Here is a 23,246-nt window from a genome sequence, read left to right as displayed (position 1 = left end):
TAGCTGCCCGCCTGTTCCTGTATGCATTACATTTTTACCTAGTGTTTTGCTACTTGTACTATTTTCAATAAAGACATTGTTGTTTTACTTTTGTCTTGAATCATATTGATTAAGGTATTATTGGCTATTGGACTAACATTAAGGCTCTCTAATAGTCCACTTATGTATTAAATAGTATTTTTTGAGAGTATCCTTGAAATAAGGAATATGCATTTTATGATCCAAATCTCCCTATATGCATTTCTAGTTTTCCACTAATGTGGTATTGATGACTTATCCTTATCCTCATTAACATCAGATCGTTGAGAATCTGACAAGCAGCACCCCAACCTATCAGATATTATCACCTCGGGAGGTACACAGATTTATACAGTGTAGAGATCCATCACACTGTTTAGTGACCACTGCCTGGTAATGCAAATGAGCACCTATTCAAATAATGCTGAATCTGGTTACAGCTGATTGGTGCCGTGGCAGGTCTTAGAAGTAGCATGTGGTTGACTAGCTTTATTGCACTGTTATATAACTTTCGGAAAACATGGTAGGTTAGTTTAAAATTGTAAAAAGTGATCTAGTAACCTGATAAAAAAAATTCACAGCACTGCTTTTTATGAATAAGTTCTGTTGTGTCTATTGAACTTTACACACACCAATTCCATATTTTTGTATGACACACTTGAGACAGTGTTACTGCCAAAGGCAATCTTTAGGATTCAAAATTCCATAGAGAAAAAAAACATTAAAGTATAAAATGTTAACTTTATTAAAAAATATTAAAAAGGTCAGGGCTTCAGTATATATCCCTTCCTTGACACAGAGGGCAATTTGGCCCCTCAAGGACTCTGTCTCCTGATGAACCCACAGAGGGAGGAAGCATTAAGACTGGGATCTTGGTCTCTTGACTAAGACCCCACCTTTGGGATTTTCTCCATTTGTGATGTCTTCAGAAGTTGAACTAACTTACAAGCTAATTACTACCGAATATTTATATACTAGGGGCATAATAACTAACTGTGGTTAGTAATAACAAATTATATTTCCCCTCACATCTCTCATTTTCCCCTCACTCCTCTCATCTTTCCCCTCAATTCTCTCATTTCCCCCTCACACCACTTATTTTCACCTCACACCTCTCATTTTCCCCTCACTCCACTATTGTCCACTCACTCCACTATTTTCCTCTCACTCCACTATTTTCCCCTCACTCCTCTCATTTTCCTCTCACTCCTCTCATTTTCCTCTCACTCCTTTCATTTACCTCTCCCAGATTTCATTTTCCCCTGATTCCTCTCATTTCCACCTCACTCCTCTCATTTTCACTTCACACATGCACAGCAACTTCCTGTTATGAGCACAGTGGTGTAATCCATGAGGCTCCTCCCTTTCCCTTGATGTCATACCTCACAGGAGCAACTCCATTCTAGATACTACAGAGCTAGATGCGGCCTGTGCCTGCCGTGCACTAATAGTCTGAAGGTGGCAGCACTAATTGTAGCGTGCAGCGGCTGGGATGAGTTTTGCGGGTGGCTTTTCAGGTGAATGCGCTAATAACGTAGGCCGTGTGAACAGGGCTTTGCATGTGGAGTGAGTGTGGATATGCGGAGGGAGCGGGGCTATGTGGAGTGGGCGTGGCTTGATGCATACACACACATGCATACAATCAACTTTCTATGGCTAGGGGTTTAGAGGACATTATACAAAGATTTATAATGAATTGTGGGGTGGGGAGGATGCTGTATAGAGACTTAAAATTAATTGAGGGTTGAGGATGCAAAGTCTCTAATAGCATCCTCCCTCATTCCCCAATTTATTATACGGTTGAAGCCAGAAGTGTATATACACTGTATAAAAATACACATGTGCATGTTTTTCTCAATATCTGACGTGAAATCAGAATAAACGTTTCCCGTTTTAGGTCAGTATTTGGTCAGTAATTGACATCAGTATTTGTAAGCCGAAACCAGGAGTGCAGCAATCAGAGGAAAGTATAATAGAAACACGTCACCACTTCTGTATTATTCACAAACTCCTGGTTTTGGCTTACAAATACTGAGGTAAAATACTGACCAAACACTGAGGTAAAACACTGACCAAATACTTGTCAGAGACACCGCACTACACTTGCTCATAGAGCCAGTGCGCGTGTCCTGAGTACAGAAGCAGTGCTAAGAGTTACCTGTGGAGCAGGGCAGCAGAGGTGACAATGCGTGCTTCAAGCTAATAGTGTTAGGGTCCAGTCAGCGCTGGAAAGTAAAGAGGCACGGGACCTGCAGACACTGAAAATGAGCAAGCTGGCACAGGACCTATGGTCATGTGACTGCAAGGGGGCGGGGCTTAGCGTCCTGCTTTCAGATATGACAGGACACCATACAACAACTCAGAGTCAGGCAAAACGGAGGTCACAACAGTACGGGCAAACGAGGTACAGGAGGGACAAACAGACGGGTAGTCAGACAGAGCCAAAGGTCATACACAAGAGGACGACGTGGTACCAAGGGGACAAGCAGAGAGAAGTCGGGTCACAAGCAGAGAGTCATACACGAGAGGTAGCGCAGTACAAGAGAGACAGGCAGAACTCGTAACAGGGACAGAACCAGATCACAACCAAGCAGGAAACAAGTTATCAGGCACAAGGCACACGTATACAAGAGGTCACTTAACTCAGCCGAGGGCAGGAGTATAACTGACACCGGACCCAGGTCCAGTGAGCACTAAATAGCCTCCTTCTGCCAGAGAGAGGCAGCACAATTAACCCATAGTCTAACCAGGACGGGTCAAAGCGAAATCCCGTCCTGGATCATGACAATACTGAGGTAAAATACTGACCAAATACTGAGGTAAAATACCGGCCAAACACTGAGGTAAAACACTGACCAAATACTGAGGTAAAATACTGGCCAAACACTGAGGTAGAATACTAAAATAATGAGATAAAATACTGACCACATACTGGGGTCAAATACTAAAACACTGAGGTAAAATACTGACCAAATACTGAGGTAAAATACTGACTAATTACTGAGGTAAAATGCTGACCAAATACTGAAGTAAAATACTGACCAAACACTGAGGTAAACCCCTGACCAAATACTGAGGTAAAATACTGACCAAATACTCATTATTAGAGTTGAGCGACTTTTGCTTTTTTAGGGTCGCGTTTCGTTTCGTGAAACCCGACTTTTCCAAAAGTCGGGTCGAGCAAGATCGTCCGATTATAGGGAAAAGTCGGGGTTGTCCCGAAACACGAAACCCAATGTAAGTCAATGGGGAATAAAAGTCGGCAGTGAGAGGAGGACAGGAAACACACCTACAGTGCCCATTTGAATGCCAAAAGCATCAATTCTTCTTACTTAAGCTTGTCAACCTTAATTAACTTCATAATACAAGTTACGCACTGAAAAATGGGGGTTATTTGGCTAAATTTGTGGGGGGGGAGGGCTGGCTGCAGGTTTTCATGTGCCCTGGGCGAAAGAGCGCCCCTTTAACACATACCACAACTCATCATGCTCCAATACGGCAGAGAAATAGCGGTATAGTACAATGAAAAATACCTCACTTTTTACATCTCATGACGAGGCCCATCTATTTCTCCATACAAAATCATTGGTCCCATATAATGTTTGAAACAGTATATGATGAGCTCCACATAATGCTACAGTATATGTTGGTCCCCATGGATGAAGCTCCACTGTCTTATGGGCCCAAATAATGCTCCAAACATAATGGGCCCCATTTCTACTGCTCTAGTGTATAATGGGCCCTGTAAATGCTGTTCCAGTGTCTGATGTCCACCTTTGGAATGTTCCAGTGTATGGTGGGCCCCATCTATCATTCTCCAGAGTATAGTGCTCCCCAAAAATTGCTGTCCCAACATAGAAAACAATCAAATAAGTCTCCTCGCTAGGGAATCCCTGTACTTGTCTGGACAGGTGCTGTAGCTTGCTTAACAGCTCGCCAGCCGTTCTCACGCCCAGTATGGATTGCACGTGATTGCACAAAGGTTAGAAAGGGTACCGTATCCCTGGATAACATGTATGGATAGCGTACACATTCAAAATATATGTCTATACAGCATGAGGCAGGCTCAGACGGTGTTAGGCCCAGTATGGATTGCACGTCATTGCACAAAGGTTAGAAGGGGTACCGTATCCCCGGATAACATGTATGGATAGCGTACACATTCAAAATATATGTCTATACAGCATGAGGCAGGCTCAGACTGTGTTAGGCCCAGTATGGATTGCACGTCATTGCACAAAGGTTAGAAGGGGTACCGTATCCCCGGATAACATGTATGGATAGCGTACACATTCAAAATATATGTCTATACAGCATGAGGCAGGCTCAGACGGTGTTAGGCCCAGTATGGATTGCACGTCATTGCACAAAGGTTAGAAGGGGTACCGTATCCCCGGATAACATGTATGGATAGCGTACACATTCAAAATATATGTCTATACAGCATGAGGCAGGCTCAGACGGTGTTAGGCCCAGTATGGATTGCACGTCATTGCACAAAGGTTAGAAGGGGTACCGTATCCCCGGATAACATATATGGATAGCGTACACATTCAAAATATATGTCTATACAGCATGAGACAGGCTCAGACGGTGTTAGGCCCAGTATGGATTGCACGTCATTGCACAAAGGTTAGAAGGGGTACCGTATCCCCGGATAACATGTATGGATAGCGTACACATTCAAAATATATGTCTATACAGCATGAGGCAGGCTCAGACGGTGGTAGGCCCAGTATGGATTGCATGTCATTGCACAAAGGTTAGAAGGGGTACCGTATCCCCGGATAACATGTATGGATAGCGTACACATTCAAAATATATGTCTATACAGCATGAGGCAGGCTCAGACTGTGTTAGGCCCAGTATGGATTGCACGTCATTGCACAAAGGTTAGAAGGGGTACCGTATCCCCGGATAACATGTATGGATAGCGTACACATTCAAAATATATGTCTATACAGCATGAGGCAGGCTCAGACGGTGTTAGGCCCAGTATGGATTGCACGTCATTGCACAAAGGTTAGAAGGGGTACCGTATCCCCGGATAACATATATGGATAGCGTACACATTCAAAATATATGTCTATACAGCATGAGACAGGCTCAGACGGTGTTAGGCCCAGTATGGATTGCACGTCATTGCACAAAGGTTAGAAGGGGTACCGTATCCCCGGATAACATGTATGGATAGCGTACACATTCAAAATATATGTCTATACAGCATGAGGCAGGCTCAGACGGTGTTAGGCCCAGTATGGATTGCACGTCATTGCACAAAGGTTAGAAGGGGTACCGTATCCCCGGATAACATGTATGGATAGCGTACACATTCAAAATATATGTCTATACAGCATGAGGCAGGCTCAGACGGTGTTAGGCCCAGTATGGATTGCACGTCATTGCACAAAGGTTAGAAGGGGTACCGTATCCCCGGATAACATGTATGGATAGCGTACACATTCAAAATATATGTCTATACAGCATGAGGCAGGCTCAGACGGTGTTAGGCCCAGTATGGATTGCACGTCATTGCACAAAGGTTAGAAGGGGTACCGTATCCCCGGATAACATGTATGGATAGCGTACACATTCAAAATATATGTCTATACAGCATGAGGCAGGCTCAGACGGTGTTAGGCCCAGTATGGATTGCACGTCATTGCACAAAGGTTAGAAGGGGTACCGTATCCCCGGATAACATGTATGGATAGCGTACACATTCAAAATATATGTCTATACAGCATGAGGCAGGCTCAGACGGTGTTAGGCCCAGTATGGATTGCACGTCATTGCACAAAGGTTAGAAGGGGTACCGTATCCCCGGATAACATGTATGGATAGCGTACACATTCAAAATATATGTCTATACAGCATGAGGCAGGCTCAGACGGTGTTAGGCCCAGTATGGATTGCACGTCATTGCACAAAGGTTAGAAGGGGTACCGTATCCCCGGATAACATGTATGGATAGCGTACACATTCAAAATATATGTCTATACAGCATGAGGCAGGCTCAGACGGTGTTAGGCCCAGTATGGATTGCACGTCATTGCACAAAGGTTAGAAGGGGTACCGTATCCCCGGATAACATGTATGGATAGCGTACACATTCAAAATATATGTCTATACAGCATGAGGCAGGCTCAGACGGTGTTAGGCCCAGTATGGATTGCACGTCATTGCACAAAGGTTAGAAGGGGTACCGTATCCCCGGATAGCATGTATGGATAGCGTACACTTTCAAAATATATGTCTATACAGCATGAGGCAGGCTCAGACGGTGTTAGGCCCAGTATGGATTGCACGTCATTGCACAAAGGTTAGAAGGGGTACCGTATCCCCGGATAACATGTATGGATAGCGTACACATTCAAAATATATGTCTATACAGCATGAGGCAGGCTCAGACGGTGTTAGGCCCAGTATGGATTGCACGTCATTGCACAAAGGTTAGAAGGGGTACCGTATCCCCGGATAACATGTATGGATAGCGTACACATTCAAAATATATGTCTATACAGCATGAGGCAGGCTCAGACGGTGTTAGGCCCAGTATGGATTGCACGTCATTGCACAAAGGTTAGAAGGGGTACCGTATCCCCGGATAGCATGTATGGATAGCGTACACATTCAAAATATATGTCTATACAGCATGAGGCAGGCTCAGACGGTGTTAGGCCCAGTATGGATTGCACGTCATTGCACAAAGGTTAGAAGGGGTACCGTATCCCCGGATAACATGTATGGATAGCGTACACATTCAAAATATATGTCTATACAGCATGAGGCAGGCTCAGACGGTGTTAGGCCCAGTATGGATTGCACGTCATTGCACAAAGGTTAGAAGGGGTACCGTATCCCCGGATAACATGTATGGATAGTGTACACATTCAAAATATATGTCTCAGGAGGCAGGCTCAGACGGTGTCAGGCACAGTATGGATTTGACGGCCCAGATTACACAGCGGAGGAGCAGGGAGAGGTAAAGATTGCAAATGCTGGGGCCCTGGCCAAGCAAGGGGGGCCCACTCGTGGGCGTTGGTACTGGCACTGGGCCCCTCATAGTACAGCGGTGTGTCTGACGGCGGGTGTGCACCACCACCGTCAGAGACACTTGATTGCACTATGAGGGACCCTGTGCCAGTGCCCGCGCCCAAGAGTCGGCCTACCCACCTGTCCATGGCAACGGCACTCGCACGGTGTCGTGCGCTAGGTGGTGACCCCGGCCATGGGGGGGGAGGCAGCACAGTTAGGGAGTTTTAGAAAGTGGCATATGTTGATGTTGGACATTCAACTGATGCAAAAGGCGAAATAGGTGAAGTACCAGGAAGAGGTGGACCAAAGCAAGCCATTTTTCTGTCACCCTATGTGTCATCAGGGGAAGGTGGGACAAAATCCTTGGAAACCCATGCGTGGTTCATTTTAATGAAGGTTAGATCATCCACATTTTGGGTTGACAGACGGGTCCTTTTTTCTGTCAGGATTGATCCAGCTGCACTGAAGACTCTTTCCGATAGCACACTTGCAGCTGGGCAAGCGAGCTCCTGTAAGGCATATTGGGCCAATTCAGGCCAGGTGTCCAGTTTAGTGGCCCAATAGTCAAAGGGGAATGACCTGTGTGGGAGAACATCGATATGGGAGGAAAAGTAGTTTGTAACCATAGTTGACAACTGCTGTCTCCTGTCACTTTCCATCGATGCAGTATTACCAGTTGTGTGAGCGGTGTTTGAAAAATCAGTCCACAACATTGTCATGAAACCCCTGTCTCCAACGCCACTTCTGCTGTGTGCACCACGAACACCTCTGCCAAGCTGCCCCCGGCCCGTACGGCTCGTGTGAGAACCATCACCGCTGCTGTGTGCTGGGAATGCCTCAAGCAACCGATTTACCAGAGTTGCTTGTTTATTAGCCAATATTAGGTCAAGGTTCTCCTGTGGCATGATGTTTTGTAATTTGCCTTTATAGCGTGGATCCAGGATGCTGGCCAACCAGTAGTTGTCATCGTTCATCATTTTGGCAATGCGGGGGTCCCTTTTTAGGATCCGCAAGGCATAATCTGACATGTGGGCCAATGTTCCCGGTGTCAATGATGCACTGCGAGTGCTTGGTGGAGGAGCACTTTCTGGCAAATCCACATCCCTCCAGTCACGCACAAACCCTGTACCAGACCTTGCCACGCCAACATTTTCACTTGCCCCACGAGATGCATCCTCCTCCCCTAAGTAATCATCCCCATCATCCTCCTCCTCCTCTTCTTCCTCCACCTCGTCCAGGAGAGGTCCCTGAGCAGACAATGGCTGAATGTCATCAAGGATTCCCTCCTCCTCTTCCTCCTCATCAACATTGGCTGCAGACGCCTGCTCCTTAAGGTGCGTCAAAGTTTGCATGAGCAGACGCATAAGTGGGATGCTCATGCTTAGGATGGCGTCGTCTGCGCTTACCAGCCGTGTGCATTCCTCAAAACACTGAAGGACTTTGCAAAGGTCTTTCAGCTTCGACCACTGCACGCCTGTCAACTCCATGTCTGCTCTCAAAGTGCCTGGCCGTGTATCCTCCCACAAATGCATTATGGCCTGCCTCTGCTCGCACAGCCGCTCCACCATGTGCAGGGTGGAGTTCCACCTTGTTGCAATGTCGATAATGAGGCGGTGGTTGGGAAGGTGGAGCAATCGCTGCAGCTTCTGCATACGAACGGAGTGTACAGGCGACCGGCGGATGTGCGCGCACAGTCTTCGCACCTTCTGGAGCAGGGCTGTTAACTCCGGATAATTTTTGAGGAAGCACTGCACCACCAGGTTCAAGGTGTGAGCCAAGCAAGGTATGTGGCTGAGTTTTGAAAGGGCTATGGCTGCCACAAAATTACGGCCGTTATCACTAACTACCTTGCCTGCCTCAAGATGTACACTGCCCAGCCATGACTCAGTTTGTCGCTTCAAGTACTCGGCCAGCACCTCGGCGGTGTGTCTGTCGCCCAAACACATCATCTGCAACACAGCCTGCTGACGCTTTTCACTAGCTGCTCGATAGGGGGACACATCGTGTGCAACAGTGGCAGCTGCAGATGGAGTGCTCGTACGACTGCGCTCTGTGGACGAGCTGTCGCTTCTGGAGGAGGAGGAGGAGGAGGAGGGTCGAACGCCTACAGCCAACTGTTTCCTATACCGTGGGCTAGGCAGCACTGTCCCACCACCGCTGTCCCCTGTGGACCCTGCATCCACCACATTAACCCAGTGCGCAGTGATGGACACGTAACGGCCCTGGCCATGCCGACTGGACCATGCATCAGTTGTGAGGTGCACCTTTCCGCTCACTGACTGCTTGAGTGCATGGACAATGCGGTCTTTCACATGATGGTGGAGGGCTGGGATGGCTTTGCGAGAGAAGAAGTGGCGACTGGGTAGGTCATAGCGTGGTACTGCATAGGCCATGAGTTCGCGGAAAGCTGTGCTTTCCACCAACCGAAAGGGCATCATCTCAAACGAGATTAGTTTGGCAATGTGGGCGTTCAAACCCAGTGTACGCGGATGAGAGACTGAGTACTTTCTTGACCTACTCATAGTGTCTGGGAGGGTGAGCTGGACTTGAGAGCTGCATATGGTGGAAGTAGCGGTGGACAGGGCGGACTGAGAGAGGGTTGATGATGGTGATGGAGTTGGTGTTCTTTCTGATGGCCTAGAATCAGTCTTTCGTTGATATAACAGTGGGATTCCCTGACTGCTGTGGCCTTGCAACGACACCTCAACATTTGCTGCTGTGCTAACCGGTGGGCTTACAGTGGGGGAAACAATGTAGCGTTGCTGACTACCTTCGTTGTGATCAGTTGCACATGTGGCACTTGAGGTTTGGTGTTGTGTCCACGCTTGCAAGTGCATGCTGGTTAAATGTCTAAGCATGCAACTGGTATTCAAATTTTTCAGATTTTTCCCTCGGCTAAAGGTCTTTGCGCACTTCTTACAGATAACCTTGGCCTGATCATGAGGATTTTGTTCAAAAAAGTGCCACACTGCACTCTTCCTACTTTGGCAGACATTTTGCGGCCTAGCACGCTGTGATCTTTTGACCCTCTGGACATGCTGTCCAGCAACTCTTTTGATGTTTGGAACCTGTCTTTGGAGTGCTCCGGGCCTGCCAGATAACAGCTGTTGCGATGTCGATGTCTGCTGTGGATGCTCCTCATCTGAGATATTGGAAGCAGCACCCTCTTCCCCCAATGGATGCCAATCTGGGTCAACAACTGGGTCATCCATCACCTCCTCTTCTATGTCATGTGCACCTTTCTCTGTGTCACCGTGTATGGTGGTATAGTGTGCGGGAAGGGGCACCTGAGTCTCATCAGGGTCAAAATCTGGCTCTGTACACTGCGAGGACAATGTAGTGCTCTGAGTGAATGTACCAGCAGAATCATCCATCAGCGGCTGTGCATCAGTGCACTCCATGTCAGATTCATCTTGGCCTGGGTAATTCACCATTTGACTTGATAATCCAGGCATGGTATGTGAAAACAGCTCCATGGAGTAATCAGTAGTATGGCCTGCGTCATCCTTCAATCTTGGTTGGGGTGAAGGACACAAGGAAAGGTGTGGTTCATGAACATGAGCCTCCAATGACGACTCAGTGCTTTTACTTTTTACAACTGAAGAAGAGGAGGCGATAGAGCTGGAGGCTGAGTCTGCAATGTAAGACAAAACTTTTTCCTGATGCTCTGCCTTTAAAAGCGGTTTGCCAACTCCTAGAAAATTAAGCGTTCGAGTCCTTATGTAGCCAGACGATGACGCAGGGTCAGCACCTCCTGCATTCGGTCCTATTTTGCTCTTGCCACTACCATCAGATCCACCACCAACACCATCATTACCAGCTGCCAACCCCCGCCCAATTCCACGGCCTCTTCCACCAGCCTTCCTCATTTTTGGTAGAAATGTAGACAAAATCCAACAAACTATATAGTAATGTAAAACAAGGTACAAGGTGTCTATAGGACAGGGGAGTTTTAGAATTTCTGCACACACTTGTGGACAGTGGACACTTGTGGATTGTGTGCGGCCCACTGATATCTGAGCGCTATGTGACACGCTCGATGGCACAGCTGCCTGTGACCAAAGTGACGAGAGGATAATGGAGATTTTGAATCTCTGCGTACACTTGTGGACACTGGACACTTGTGGATTGTGTGCGGCCCACTGATATCTGAGCGCTATGTGACACGCTCGATGGCACAGCTGCCTGTGACCAAAGTGACGAGAGGATAATGGAGATTTTGAATCTCTGCGTACACTTTTGGACACTGGACACTTGTGGATTGTGTGCGGCCCACTGATATCTGAGCGCTATGTGACACGCTCGATGGCACAGCTGCCTGTGACCAAAGTGACGAGAGGATAATGGAGATTTTGAATCTCTGCGTACACTTTTGGACACTGGACACTTGTGGATTGTGTGCGGCCCACTGATATCTGAGTGCTCTGTGACACGCTCGATGGCACAGCTGCCTGTGACCAAAGTGACGAGAGGATAATGGAGATTTTGAATCTCTGCGTACACTTTTGGACACTGGACACTTGTGGATTGTGTGCGGCCCACTGATATCTGAGCGCTATGTGACACGCTCGATGGCACAGCTGCCTGTGACCAAAGTGACGAGAGGATAATGGAGATTTTGAATCTCTGCGTACACTTTTGGACACTGGACACTTGTGGATTGTGTGCGGCCCACTGATATCTGAGCGCTATGTGACACGATCGATGGCACAGCTGCCTGTGACCAAAGTGACTAGAGGATAATGGAGAATTTGAATCTCTGCGTACACTTTTGGACACTGGACACTTGTGGATTGTGTGCGGCCCACTGATATCTGAGCGCTATGTGACACGCTCGATGGCACAGCTGCCTGTGACCAAAGTGACGAGAGGATAATGGAGATTTTGAATCTCTGCGTACACTTTTGGACAGTGGACACTTGTGGATTGTGTGCGGCCCACTGATATCTGAGCGCTATGTGACACGCTCGATGGCACAGCTGCCTGTGACCAAAGTGACGAGAGGATAATGGAGATTTTGAATCTCTGCGTACACTTGTGGACAGTGGACACTTGTGGATTGTGTGCGGCCCACTGATATCTGAGCGCTATGTGACACGCTTGATGGCACAGCTGCCTGTGACCAAAGTGACGAGAGGATAATGGAGATTTTGAATCTCTGCGTACACTTGTGGACAGTGGACACTTGTGGATTGTGTGCGGCCCACTGATATCTGAGCGCTATGTGACACGCTCGATGGCACAGCTGCCTGTGACCAAAGTGACGAGAGGATAATGGAGATTTTGAATCTCTGCGTACACTTGTGGACAGTGGACACTTGTGGATTGTGTGCGGCCCACTGATATCTGAGCGCTATGTGACACGCTCGATGGCACAGCTGCCTGTGACCAAAGTGACGAGAGGATAATGGAGATTTTGAATCTCTGCGTACACTTTTGGACACTGGACACTTGTGGATTGTGTGCGGCCCACTGATATCTGAGCGCTATGTGACACGCTCGATGGCACAGCTGCCTGTGACCAAAGTGACGAGAGGATAATGGAGATTTTGAATCTCTGCGTACACTTTTGGACACTGGACACTTGTGGATTGTGTGCGGCCCACTGATATCTGAGCGCTATGTGACACGCTCGATGGCACAGCTGCCTGTGACCAAAGTGACGAGAGGATAATGGAGATTTTGAATCTCTGCGTACACTTTTGGACACTGGACACTTGTGGATTGTGTGCGGCCCACTGATATCTGAGCGCTATGTGACACGCTCGATGGCACAGCTGCCTGTGACCAAAGTGACGAGAGGATAATGGAGATTTTGAATCTCTGCGTACACTTGTGGACAGTGGACACTTGTGTATTGTGTGCGGCCCACTGATATCTGAGCGCTATGTGACACGCTCGATGGCACAGCTGCCTGTGACCAAAGTGACGAGAGGATAATGGAGATTTTGAATCTCTGCGTACACTTTTGGACACTGGACACTTGTGGATTGTGTGCGGCCCACTGATATCTGAGCGCTATGTGACACGCTCGATGGCACAGCTGCCTGTGACCAAAGTGACGAGAGGATAATGGAGATTTTGAATCTCTGCGTACTCTTGTGGACAGTGGACACTTGTGGATTGTGTGCGGCCCACTGATATCTGAGCGCTATGTGACACGCTCGATGGCACAGCTGCCTGTGACCAAAGTGATGAGAGGATAATGGAGATTTTGAATCTCTGCGTACACTTGTGGACAGTGGACACTTGTGGATTGTGTGCGGCCCACTGATATCTGAGCGCTATGTGACACGCTCGATGGCACAGCTGCCTGTGACCAAAGTGACGAGAGGATAAGGGAGATTGGATTGCTTTTAAAAAAGCAGTTTGCGGAGCAGTGGGTAAACAGCAATGCCAGCGTGTCAGGAAGCCTTAAAAGGCAGCCCAACAACCAACACCACTGATACACCACAATATAGCCTCCCCTTGCACTGCACACACAGTGACTTGTGTGTTGTGCAGGCCAAATCGCTAGCAGCAGAAGCAGTTTTTTTGTCTTCTTCCCTGCCTAACGCTCTCCCTACAGAATCAGCAGCAACCTCTCTCTATACTAAGATCGGCAGAAGTAAGATGGCGGTCGGCGTGCACGCCCTTTTATACCCCCTGTGACGCCCACCAAAGCAAGCCAATCACTTGCATGCCCTTCTGAAAGATGGTGGTGACCCGTGCCTATGTCATCACGTTGCCCACAGTGTCCGTGGATCCTGATTGGCTGAAAAAGAGCGCAAAACAAACTTTTGAAACGCGACTTTGGCGCGTAAGTCGCCGACCTCGTGGCCGACCTCATCCTAGGGTCGGGTTTCGTTTCATGAAACCCGACTTTGCCAAAAGTCGGCGACTTTTGAATTTTTTCGACCCGTTTCGCTCAACTCTACTCATTATCTCTTCTGCCAGTTTTAGTCAGGGGGACATACTCGGCCTGCTGCCCAGATAGGGAGGACATCAGTGCTGAGCTGCCTGCACCTACACACACAGACTACATCTGTCTCCTATAATCCCCTCTTGCAGTGAGGAATCCAGGCCATTTTTACCTTGTGTTCTGGGTGACTAAATGCTACAGCACTATTTCCCAGGAAGGCTTGTGTAATGCTAGCAATAGGGGAGACTCTTGGTCAGGCGCAGTGCCGCTTTTCTTCTACATAGTGAGGCTGGAGTGGGCAGAGCTGGCACTACACCTGCAGCACCACAGTCAGTGGACAGCTCTGCTCTGCAGCACCATGACCCAGGCAAAAGGGGCCTTGCTCATGCCATAGCTCCCCTCCAGGCATTCTCCTCCCCTCAAACAATGTCATCTGGTGCTTGATTGCAGATCAAGGGCTGCAGGGATCCATCCACACACAGTATCAATCCCAGAAAGGCTGCACGGAGCATTCTGCATGTGTCATGAGTGTGGCTATGCGAAGTGGGCATGGCTCGATACACACACACATACATACACTCAGTTTTATATATATATAGATTTATCATTGTTGTATCTATCCATTCTATTATTTCTAAACACTGTTTTTCAGTAATTACTTTGTATCTCCGTTCATACTGCACTCACACACACACAAATGATACACCATTTGAAAGGTAAACTAGCCCTCTTCAGCAAGAAAATAGCCAAACAAACCACACATCCACGACTTGATCACAAAATACAGTTTAAACATTAATTTTCGTAAACTTGCAGTAAGGCAAAATGAGTTGCATGTAGCACCACACTATCTCAAAGCACACTACCACAAAGCTGCTTACAGACATCACAAACAAATCCGAACATTTGCCTTGGGGGCTTTCCAGCTTGCCGAACTGCTTGCCCAGCTTATTTTAGCCAAATTGGAGGATTGCACACTTCACTGCAGGTGAGGCACACATGCAAATACATTTGTAAACATGCACTGCCTATTGAATTGCACACTTGCTCTGTTCATACTCCACCCACACAAACAATTGATACACCATTTGAAAGGTCAAATTACCTGCAGGTGGCAGAACACTACCCCAAAGCTGCTTACAGACATCACAAACAAATCCAAACATTTGCCTTGGGGTCTTTCCAGCTTGCTCAAGTGCTTGCCCAGCCTATTTACAGGCACATTGGAGGATTGCACACTTCACTGCAGATGAGTCACATATGCAAACACATTTGTATACATGCACTGCTTTTTCGGAGATTACTTCACCCTACACACACAAATGGTGAGTCACATATGCAAACACATTTGTAAACATGCACTGCTTTTTCGCTGATTACTTCACCCTACACACACAAATGATACACCATTTGAATGGTAAACTTGCTCCCTTCAGCAAGAAAAGAGGCAAACAAACCACACATTAACGATTTTATTGCTAAATATAGTTTAAACATTCATTTTCATTAACCTGCAGAAAGACAGAATGACCTGTAGGTGGCACCTTAACCGGAAGACATTTTTTGGCCTCTACTTATCAAACCAATTTATTGTATTACCTATGTATTTTTTTCTCAAAATTTTAATTATTTCTGCAATCTAGATCTGCCTGTCTTATATGTTTGCTCATTTAGTAGCGTATGGATTTCATTGCATTTATTGCATTCAATAGACAATGCCAGTGCTAAACTAAAAGAAACTATGAATGCATGTAAAAAAGCTTACCATAGGCACTCAACATATTAATATAATGATTCCCTAATAAAAACCACATGCAGCCACATGAAAAAAAAAACCTTTGTGGGGGATAGTTAATTCCTTGCAGTAATTTTTCCATCAGCTTTGCTGGAGGAAAAGTTGCATTTTTTTTTCTCAAAATTGATCAAAATGTCACATTGTCAGTTGATAAATTTTAGCATTTTGAAATGTGTCCTGACAGAAATATTTATTAATGTGACTTTTATTTAAAAATGTCAGTAAATTTCTTTCTAAGTCTTGACCAAGCAGCAATGCTTACTTCAGTTTAATAAACTGACATGCATAGCATAATGCCTCTAATTTCTTCACAGATGGTTAGAAAATGTGTCCCACAAAAGACTATTAGTTTTGATTAATAAAATACATTGATAGATGTGGACGTGTGACTTTTTAGGTTTTTAAGAAAGCCTATCCACTTTTTCTATATAGGGTGGGCTTTAAAGATTCACCACAGTTGTGCCATAATGTGACTTAAATTATTACAGAAATATACACCAGCCCATAGTTGGCGTAGGTTACATTTTTTGGCACATGACCTGCCCCAAGATGCACCAAATTAATTAAGACGTGTGTGCTTCTAAAATCCACACTCAATCTCAGTGAGCTCTTCCTACTATTCAGTGCACCAAATTGGTGACTTTTTTCATCCAAAAAATAAGACAATCACTTGGCATGTGTGCTGCCAAATAGTGCCTTGGTGAAGATCTCATTAATGTGAGATACAATGGAGCAGTTAGAATTTAGTATAAATAATATAAAATCTGATCATCACCAACTGTTATATGCAGCTGTATATAGATTACCATCCATCTGTGACACATTTATCTGTGTATTTTTTCTATAGGGGAACGCTGACCTACAGCCCATCAGTCATGATGGTCCAAGAGCATCCTTCAGACAGTCCAACCGTTTTTCGGACATAGCCATGAACAGCTGCAGATACAACGGGGGGATCCCAAGACCCCTTAGCAGCCTGAGCTCCTCTAGGAGAAACCTTCACGAGACAGATCCAGAAACGCAGCCCCTTCAGACACTACATAGCCCAGGAATCGAAGTTGTAGTAAACAAAAACGACCCCATCAAAGCATCTCACCGCAGTTTACGAGGAGGGGACGACAGTAGCCAAGGAGGTCACAAAGGCCAAAAGAAGAACCAAAACGTAGGCTACAAGCTGGGTCACCGAAGAGCCCTGTTTGAAAAGAGGAAAAGGCTCAGTGACTACGCTCTCATATTTGGGATGTTTGGCATAGTGGTTATGGTCACCGAAACAGAGCTGTCCTGGGGGGTCTACACAAAGGTAATACATTTTTTAAACATCTTTATACATCTGTTAAAAATAAATGAATGCATAGGATTCATTATCATTGATTTATCGAATTTTAATTTAGGAAACATTGAATAACTTTTTGAAGACATTAGGGAATATTTTTTAGTACTGTATAACTTCCACACAATGAAAATTTAGACTAGACAGTCTTAAAAAATGCCCAATTTATCGTAGTGCTTACTTTTGTGTGGTAAATTTGGCTCATCTTTAGACTGTCTAATCTAAATTGATACCAAGTATTACAGTAATTGGAATACTTCGAAGCAGTTTTTTAGTGCGCAGTGTTCCACAATATCAGCTAATGCTGCAGCAAGGGGAGTTTAACCCAGTGAACACAGGTTTATTTTTAATTTTATATTAGGTGCATTTTAAGACATTTCTGCTTAATTTGGACAACACCTTTACATTTCTTATTACAATTAATTGCTGTGTCCATTTTGTTGATTATGGTATGTAGGTTTCAGAGTGCAGTGAGCACGTCTCTTTAATTCATAGAAAATCTACAAAAATAAGTAGACTACTCTCAAATTATATAAAATTTAGAAAAAGTACAGCAATGCAGAAATAGTCCCATAAGACTTCAAGGGGTTGTCCAGGTCTGTTATATTGATAGGCCATCATATCTAATTGGTGGGGGTTCGACATTCAGCACCCTTGCCGATCAGCTATTCCCAATGCCAGAAGACTGGCAGAAGTGCTCAGTTACAGAGCTGCAACTACACAGCATTGTTAACTGTATAATGGCCATGGCTGGGTATTACACATTCACCCCCTATTTGAGTCAATAGGAACTATGAATTTCCAGATAGTTTCCCATGTTTGCAGTTACCAGGCCTGAAGCTGTGTAAGAAATGCAATCTGACAAGGGTAGGCATGTTCTGCTTAGAATTGGCACTGACATTGATCTGTCCCCTTAGAAACAGCACAAGTGACACATACTGTACATCAGGTTCAGAGAGCCTGCTTGGCTGGTACTTGGTATTTATTGATGTATGCACTCGTCACTTTGCTGTTTAGCACATTGTTGGTTCTATACTCTATGCTTTATGTATTTAGGCAACATTCCGTTCATTATATGGAACCAAAATGCGGCAGTGTTCCATACAAACCGACCCCCGACGCTCTGATTTCTGTGAATAAGTTTTTCCACCTTTATATATGTTTGTTTTATACATTTTTTTATTAATGTTTACTTAATAAAATTACTATTTTATCCTGATGTACCTTTAATTCATTGGATAGGGAACTGTGACGCTAGTCACTTCTCATGGCCAAGCCATGAGTCCGAGTCAAGGTCAAGGATTCCAAGGTCAGAAGCCAGGAGGGTACGTCATAAACAGAAAGAAGAGACAAAAGCGTAGTCAGGTAACGTTCCGAGGTCTGAGTACCAAGAGGATAACGGATCAGAGCTATAGGTGTTAAACAGGCAGATAGTCAGAACAAAGTCTAAGATCAGGCAACAGATAAAGCATATAGAACTCAAGGCACAGGAGAGCACAGAGCACAAACCTCACAAGATGAATGTACGACTGGCAGTGGCCTAGGAGAAGCTGCTCAGTTAAGTAGGCATGGCATTTACCCGGGATAGTGAACACCTGGAGACTGCCGACGCCTCCCAGTTACAGATTGGCTAGTCGAGCTGTCAATAAACACACTGACAGCTTAGCACGCCCCTGTACCTGATTGGATAGCCATGTTGTCCTTGAAAGTACTGACAGCTTCAGCATGCCCCTATACCGAGCTGTCAATGACTGCATCCCAGGCACCCTGAGGGGTTGAACCGTGACAGGAACTTTGTAAAAACAGAAATGGTATACAACTCACCTTTACTAAGGCCTCACACAGGTCATCTCTAGATATCGCATACCCTTCCAAATGTTCAACTCCTGAATACTACTCTAACGTGTTCAGGTGCCCATGCCAAGTCCATCAACATCTGTATTTCTCTATCAACGGTAGATGCTGGTGGAAGGAAAGGTTGGTCAAATTAAATTTCAACATACTCAATTCTCTGTTCCATCACGAGATAAGTTGCTTCTCGAAGGGTATGGTGGCTTCTTTATATCTTCCAATTAAATATTCATGCTTTGTCCAGCTAAGATTGCATATGTATGGCAGGAGTTGGGAACGTTGGACCAACAGCACTTTTATGGGTACATTCAAAGTGGAAGGTCTTGGCTATGTGTTTTATAAGGCTTTTTTACACTGTAATGATGCTTATTACATGGGAATAAACTTGCCTGTGTCTTACGCACCCAGTGTATCATCCTGAAGTGCAGGGCCAGCTGAGAAGGCTAAATCGTGTCCTCTGAAAAAATGACCTTCGGTGTCTGCAGATTGATGGCTCAGCTTCCCCAGGACACATGCATGGGTAGCAGGCTATGTTATTTATACAAGGAACATTAATTTAGTTTTTCTCCACACATAGCTTTTTCTTCCATGAAATGACCCTTCCCAGATGTATTGTACTATAAAATGCAGCGAATATGCGGCATAGAATTTATGGCATGTTAACGGAATATGACATAAATGTATCCTATTGTCCTAATAAAAGTTTCCTATCAGAATGTGGTGCAACACACAATGATGGCAGACACAAACTACATTGTGGTCCTGTCATGTTTTATATCGGAATCCTGTTTTTCGGTGACTGACAGAAACCCTGACACAGTGATCATTAGTGAGCACTGTATGCGTGTAAACCCTGGCTTAACAATTACCTATGTAAAAACCTTTTCTTGCAAGTGGCACGTGATGAGTTGTATGTACAGAGGCTGAGCACTTGGCACCAGTGATGAGTTTGCGTGCTTGGATAAGGTGTTATCCCATATTCGGGCGCTAACAGAGTCTCTTCGGTGTGCTCGAAAAATATGTATAATATGCATGTGTCCCTAACAAACAGCCAATCCCTGCATGTGTTGTGGCTGTCCCCTCAAAATGTGGAGAGCATTTAGCCAACATTACTCTCCTTGTCCTCAGAATGACCCATATATGAAAACACTATCCATTTGTGTTATTATAGCTGAAAAGGAGTAATAATGAAGTGGTCTGCCAAGCGATTCTGTTTCATCTCTGCCACTCTACAGTTTTTTGACGCCCAACAAATACCAGTAGTGACTTTATACAGTCATATGTAAAAGTTTGGGCACCCCTATTAATGTTAACCTTTTTTCTTTATAACAATTTTGGTCTTTGCAACAGCTATTTCAGTTTCATATATCTAATAACTGATAGACTCAGTTATATTTCTGGATTCAAATGAGGTTTATTGTACTAACAGAAAATGTGCAATCTGCATTTAAATAAAATTTGACCGGTGCAAAAGTATGGGCACCCTTATCATTTTCTTGATTTGAACACTCCTAACTACTTTTTACTGACTTCCTGAAGCACTAAATTGGTTTTGTAACCTCATTGAGCTTTGAACTTCATAGCCAGGTGTATCAAATCATGAGAAAAGGTATTTAAAGTGGCCACTTGCAAGTAGTTCTCCTATTTGATTCTCCTATGAAGAGTGGCATCATGGGCTCCTCAAATCAACTCTCAAATGATCTGAAAGCAAAGATTATTCAACATAGCTTTTCAGGGAAGGATACAAAAAGTTGTCTCAGTGATTTAACCTGTCAGTTTCCACTGTGAGGAACATAGTTAGGAAATGGAAGAACACAGGTACAGTTCTTGTTAAGCCCAGAAGTGGCAGGCCCAGAAAAATATCAGAAAGGCAGAGAAGAAGAATGGTGAGAACAGTCAAGGACAATCCACAGACCACCTCCAAAGACCTGCAGCATCATCTTGCTGCAGATGGTGTCACTGTGCATCGGTCAACAATACAGCGCATGCATAACGCCTTTTTGTATGACCAAACAACTCAATCTTTGTTTCATCAGTTCACAGGACCTTCTTCCAAAATGTAACTGGCTTGTCCAAATGTGCTTTTGCATACCTCAGGCGACTCTGTTTGTGGTGTGCTTGCAGAAACTGCTTCTTTCGCATCACTCTCCCATACAGCTTCTCCTTGTGCAAAGTATGCTGTATTGTTGACCGATGCACAGTGACACCATCTGCAGCAAGATGATGCTGCAGGTCTTTGGAGGTGGTCTGTGGATTGTCCTTGACTGTTCTCACCATTCTTCTTCTCTGCCTTTCTGATATTTTTCTTGGCCTGCCACTTCTGGGCTTAACAAGAACTGTACCTGTGTTCTTCCATTTCCTTACTATGTTCCTCACAGTGGAAACTGACAGGTTAAATCTCTGAGACAACTTTTTGTATCCTTCCCCTGAAAAGCTATGTTGAATAATCTTTGTTTTCAGATCATTTGAGAGTTGTTTTGAGGAGCCCATGATGCCACTCTTCATAGGATAATCTAAAAGGAGAACTACTTGCAAGTGGCCACTTTAAATACCTTTTCTCATGATTTGATACACCTGGCTATGAAGTTCAAAGCTTAATGAGGTTACAAAACCAATTTAGTGCTTCAGGAAGTCAGTAAAAAGTAGTTAGGAGTGTTCAAATCAAGAAAATGATAAGGGTGCCCATACTTTTTCACTAGTCAAATTTTGTTTAAATGCAGATTGCACATTTTCTGTTAGTACAATAAACCTCATTTGAATCCAGAAATATAACTGAGTCCATCAGTTATTAGATATATGAAACTGAAATAGCTGTTGCAAAAACCAAAATTGTTATAAAGAAAAAAGGTTAACATTAATAGGGGTGCCCAAACTTTTACATATGACTGTATTATAAGGATAAGCAGGACCCAATTCATTACTGAATTTGTGCCTTCTTCTCTAGTTTTTGGTGTTTTTTTTAACTTTTTTTTATTTGCACCTAATTCTTCTTTTAATTTGAGCCTTTTTTTAAAGTTTATTTTATACGTGTTTGAATGTTTTCCTACTTTTCCAGATGTTTTTGGCTAATTCACCAATTGCGATTTTTTTTTTTTAAATGTCACAAAATTTGGCGCAAATGTTCTCCAATCCCTTCCTGGAAGGCCTTTATGTACATTACATATTTTGGAGCATTTTTGTGCCATTTTGCTAAAACGTTTCCTCTAAAAAGTCGTAAAAAATGGTTATAGGGGAACTCCCATCTCCAAAATCCTATCCCAAAATGTAGTAGGTGTAATAATAATAATATTAGCAAAAACCTCCAATTAGAAATATAGTATAGTTCTTCTGACTCACTTTGACGCTTATCCAATGTGCAGGCATTGCAGTAGGTTAGGTATCCATGGTTATGACCACTCACATAGTGACAGTTAGTTAGTTGTTAGTGGTAATCATGAATTTTTAAGCTACTGCAAAGCCCTACATGTTAGGTACGATACATAGCTAATCAGAAGAATTATATTTCTAATTGGAGGTATTTCCGAATATTATTACGCTTACTATATATTGGGATAGGATGTTGGAGATAGAAATACCCCTTTAATAAAAAAAAAAATCCTTATTTTTTACTTTGCGCAAAATTCATGACCCACGTGCAACATATTGAAGAATTTGCTACAAAAAAGTAATACCACAAAAAAGTGACTTTAAAAATAATGCAAATAATGAATTGAGGCCATTGAGTATAACTTGAAGGATTTGCATGTATAGGAGATAGGAGGCACCCAGAGGGCATCCAATCACAGTTTACAAGACAAGGACAAACCATTATGCCATTCTATATGGGAAAGGGTAGTATAAAACATAGGGAAGAAGTCAGACACAGCTACTGCTCCCCTGCACTTTAGAAGTATAGCTTCTCATCTCCAGCAGTCAGGGGCCCCCATTCTAGGCAGTGTGTTGTCTATGACTCATATGCTTGTCCAATTCTAAATCATCACATCAGTTCAGTTGGAAAGAATTTTCATTGATTTTAGAAACCCAGAATGGAATGTCGCTATATTTTCAATGTGAGCAAAAGATACATAAATTATTTAGAACCTTATCCAGTGTTGAATAAACATATAAAATATACAAAAAACATATTCCCAAAGCAATCCACACACCACGGAAAACCAATGCGGTCAACACCTGCAGATTTTGGAATGTTAGACATCTTACACGTTATGTACAATTCTATAAAATGACATTATATAATATGACAGTGTATAATACGATTATGCCTACTGGCGGTGACAGGGTAATGACTTAGAGTAATAGGAATAAATGAATTA

The 23,246-nt window shown here is 44.3% G+C and overlaps 1 protein-coding gene across 1 annotated transcript in view; it reads left to right on the top strand.

Moving 5' to 3' along the window:
- KCNN1 (potassium calcium-activated channel subfamily N member 1) overlaps positions 1 to 23,246 on the top strand; it is a 247,950-nt gene that overhangs the window by 26,803 nt on the left and 197,901 nt on the right. Inside the window, exon 2 of the mRNA XM_073562966.1 lies at positions 16,600 to 17,052. Within this exon, the coding sequence (XP_073419067.1) occupies positions 16,600 to 17,052 (453 nt within the window). The remainder of the gene's footprint in view (positions 1 to 16,599; positions 17,053 to 23,246) is intronic.

The sequence above is a fragment of the Dendrobates tinctorius genome, unplaced genomic scaffold (assembly GCF_039654945.1).
Source record: "Dendrobates tinctorius isolate UK_male_01 unplaced genomic scaffold, ASM3965494v1 ptg000374l, whole genome shotgun sequence".
In the NCBI taxonomy this organism is placed as follows: Eukaryota; Metazoa; Chordata; class Amphibia; order Anura; family Dendrobatidae; genus Dendrobates; species Dendrobates tinctorius.
This window is presented reverse-complemented; position numbering and strand designations above follow the sequence as displayed.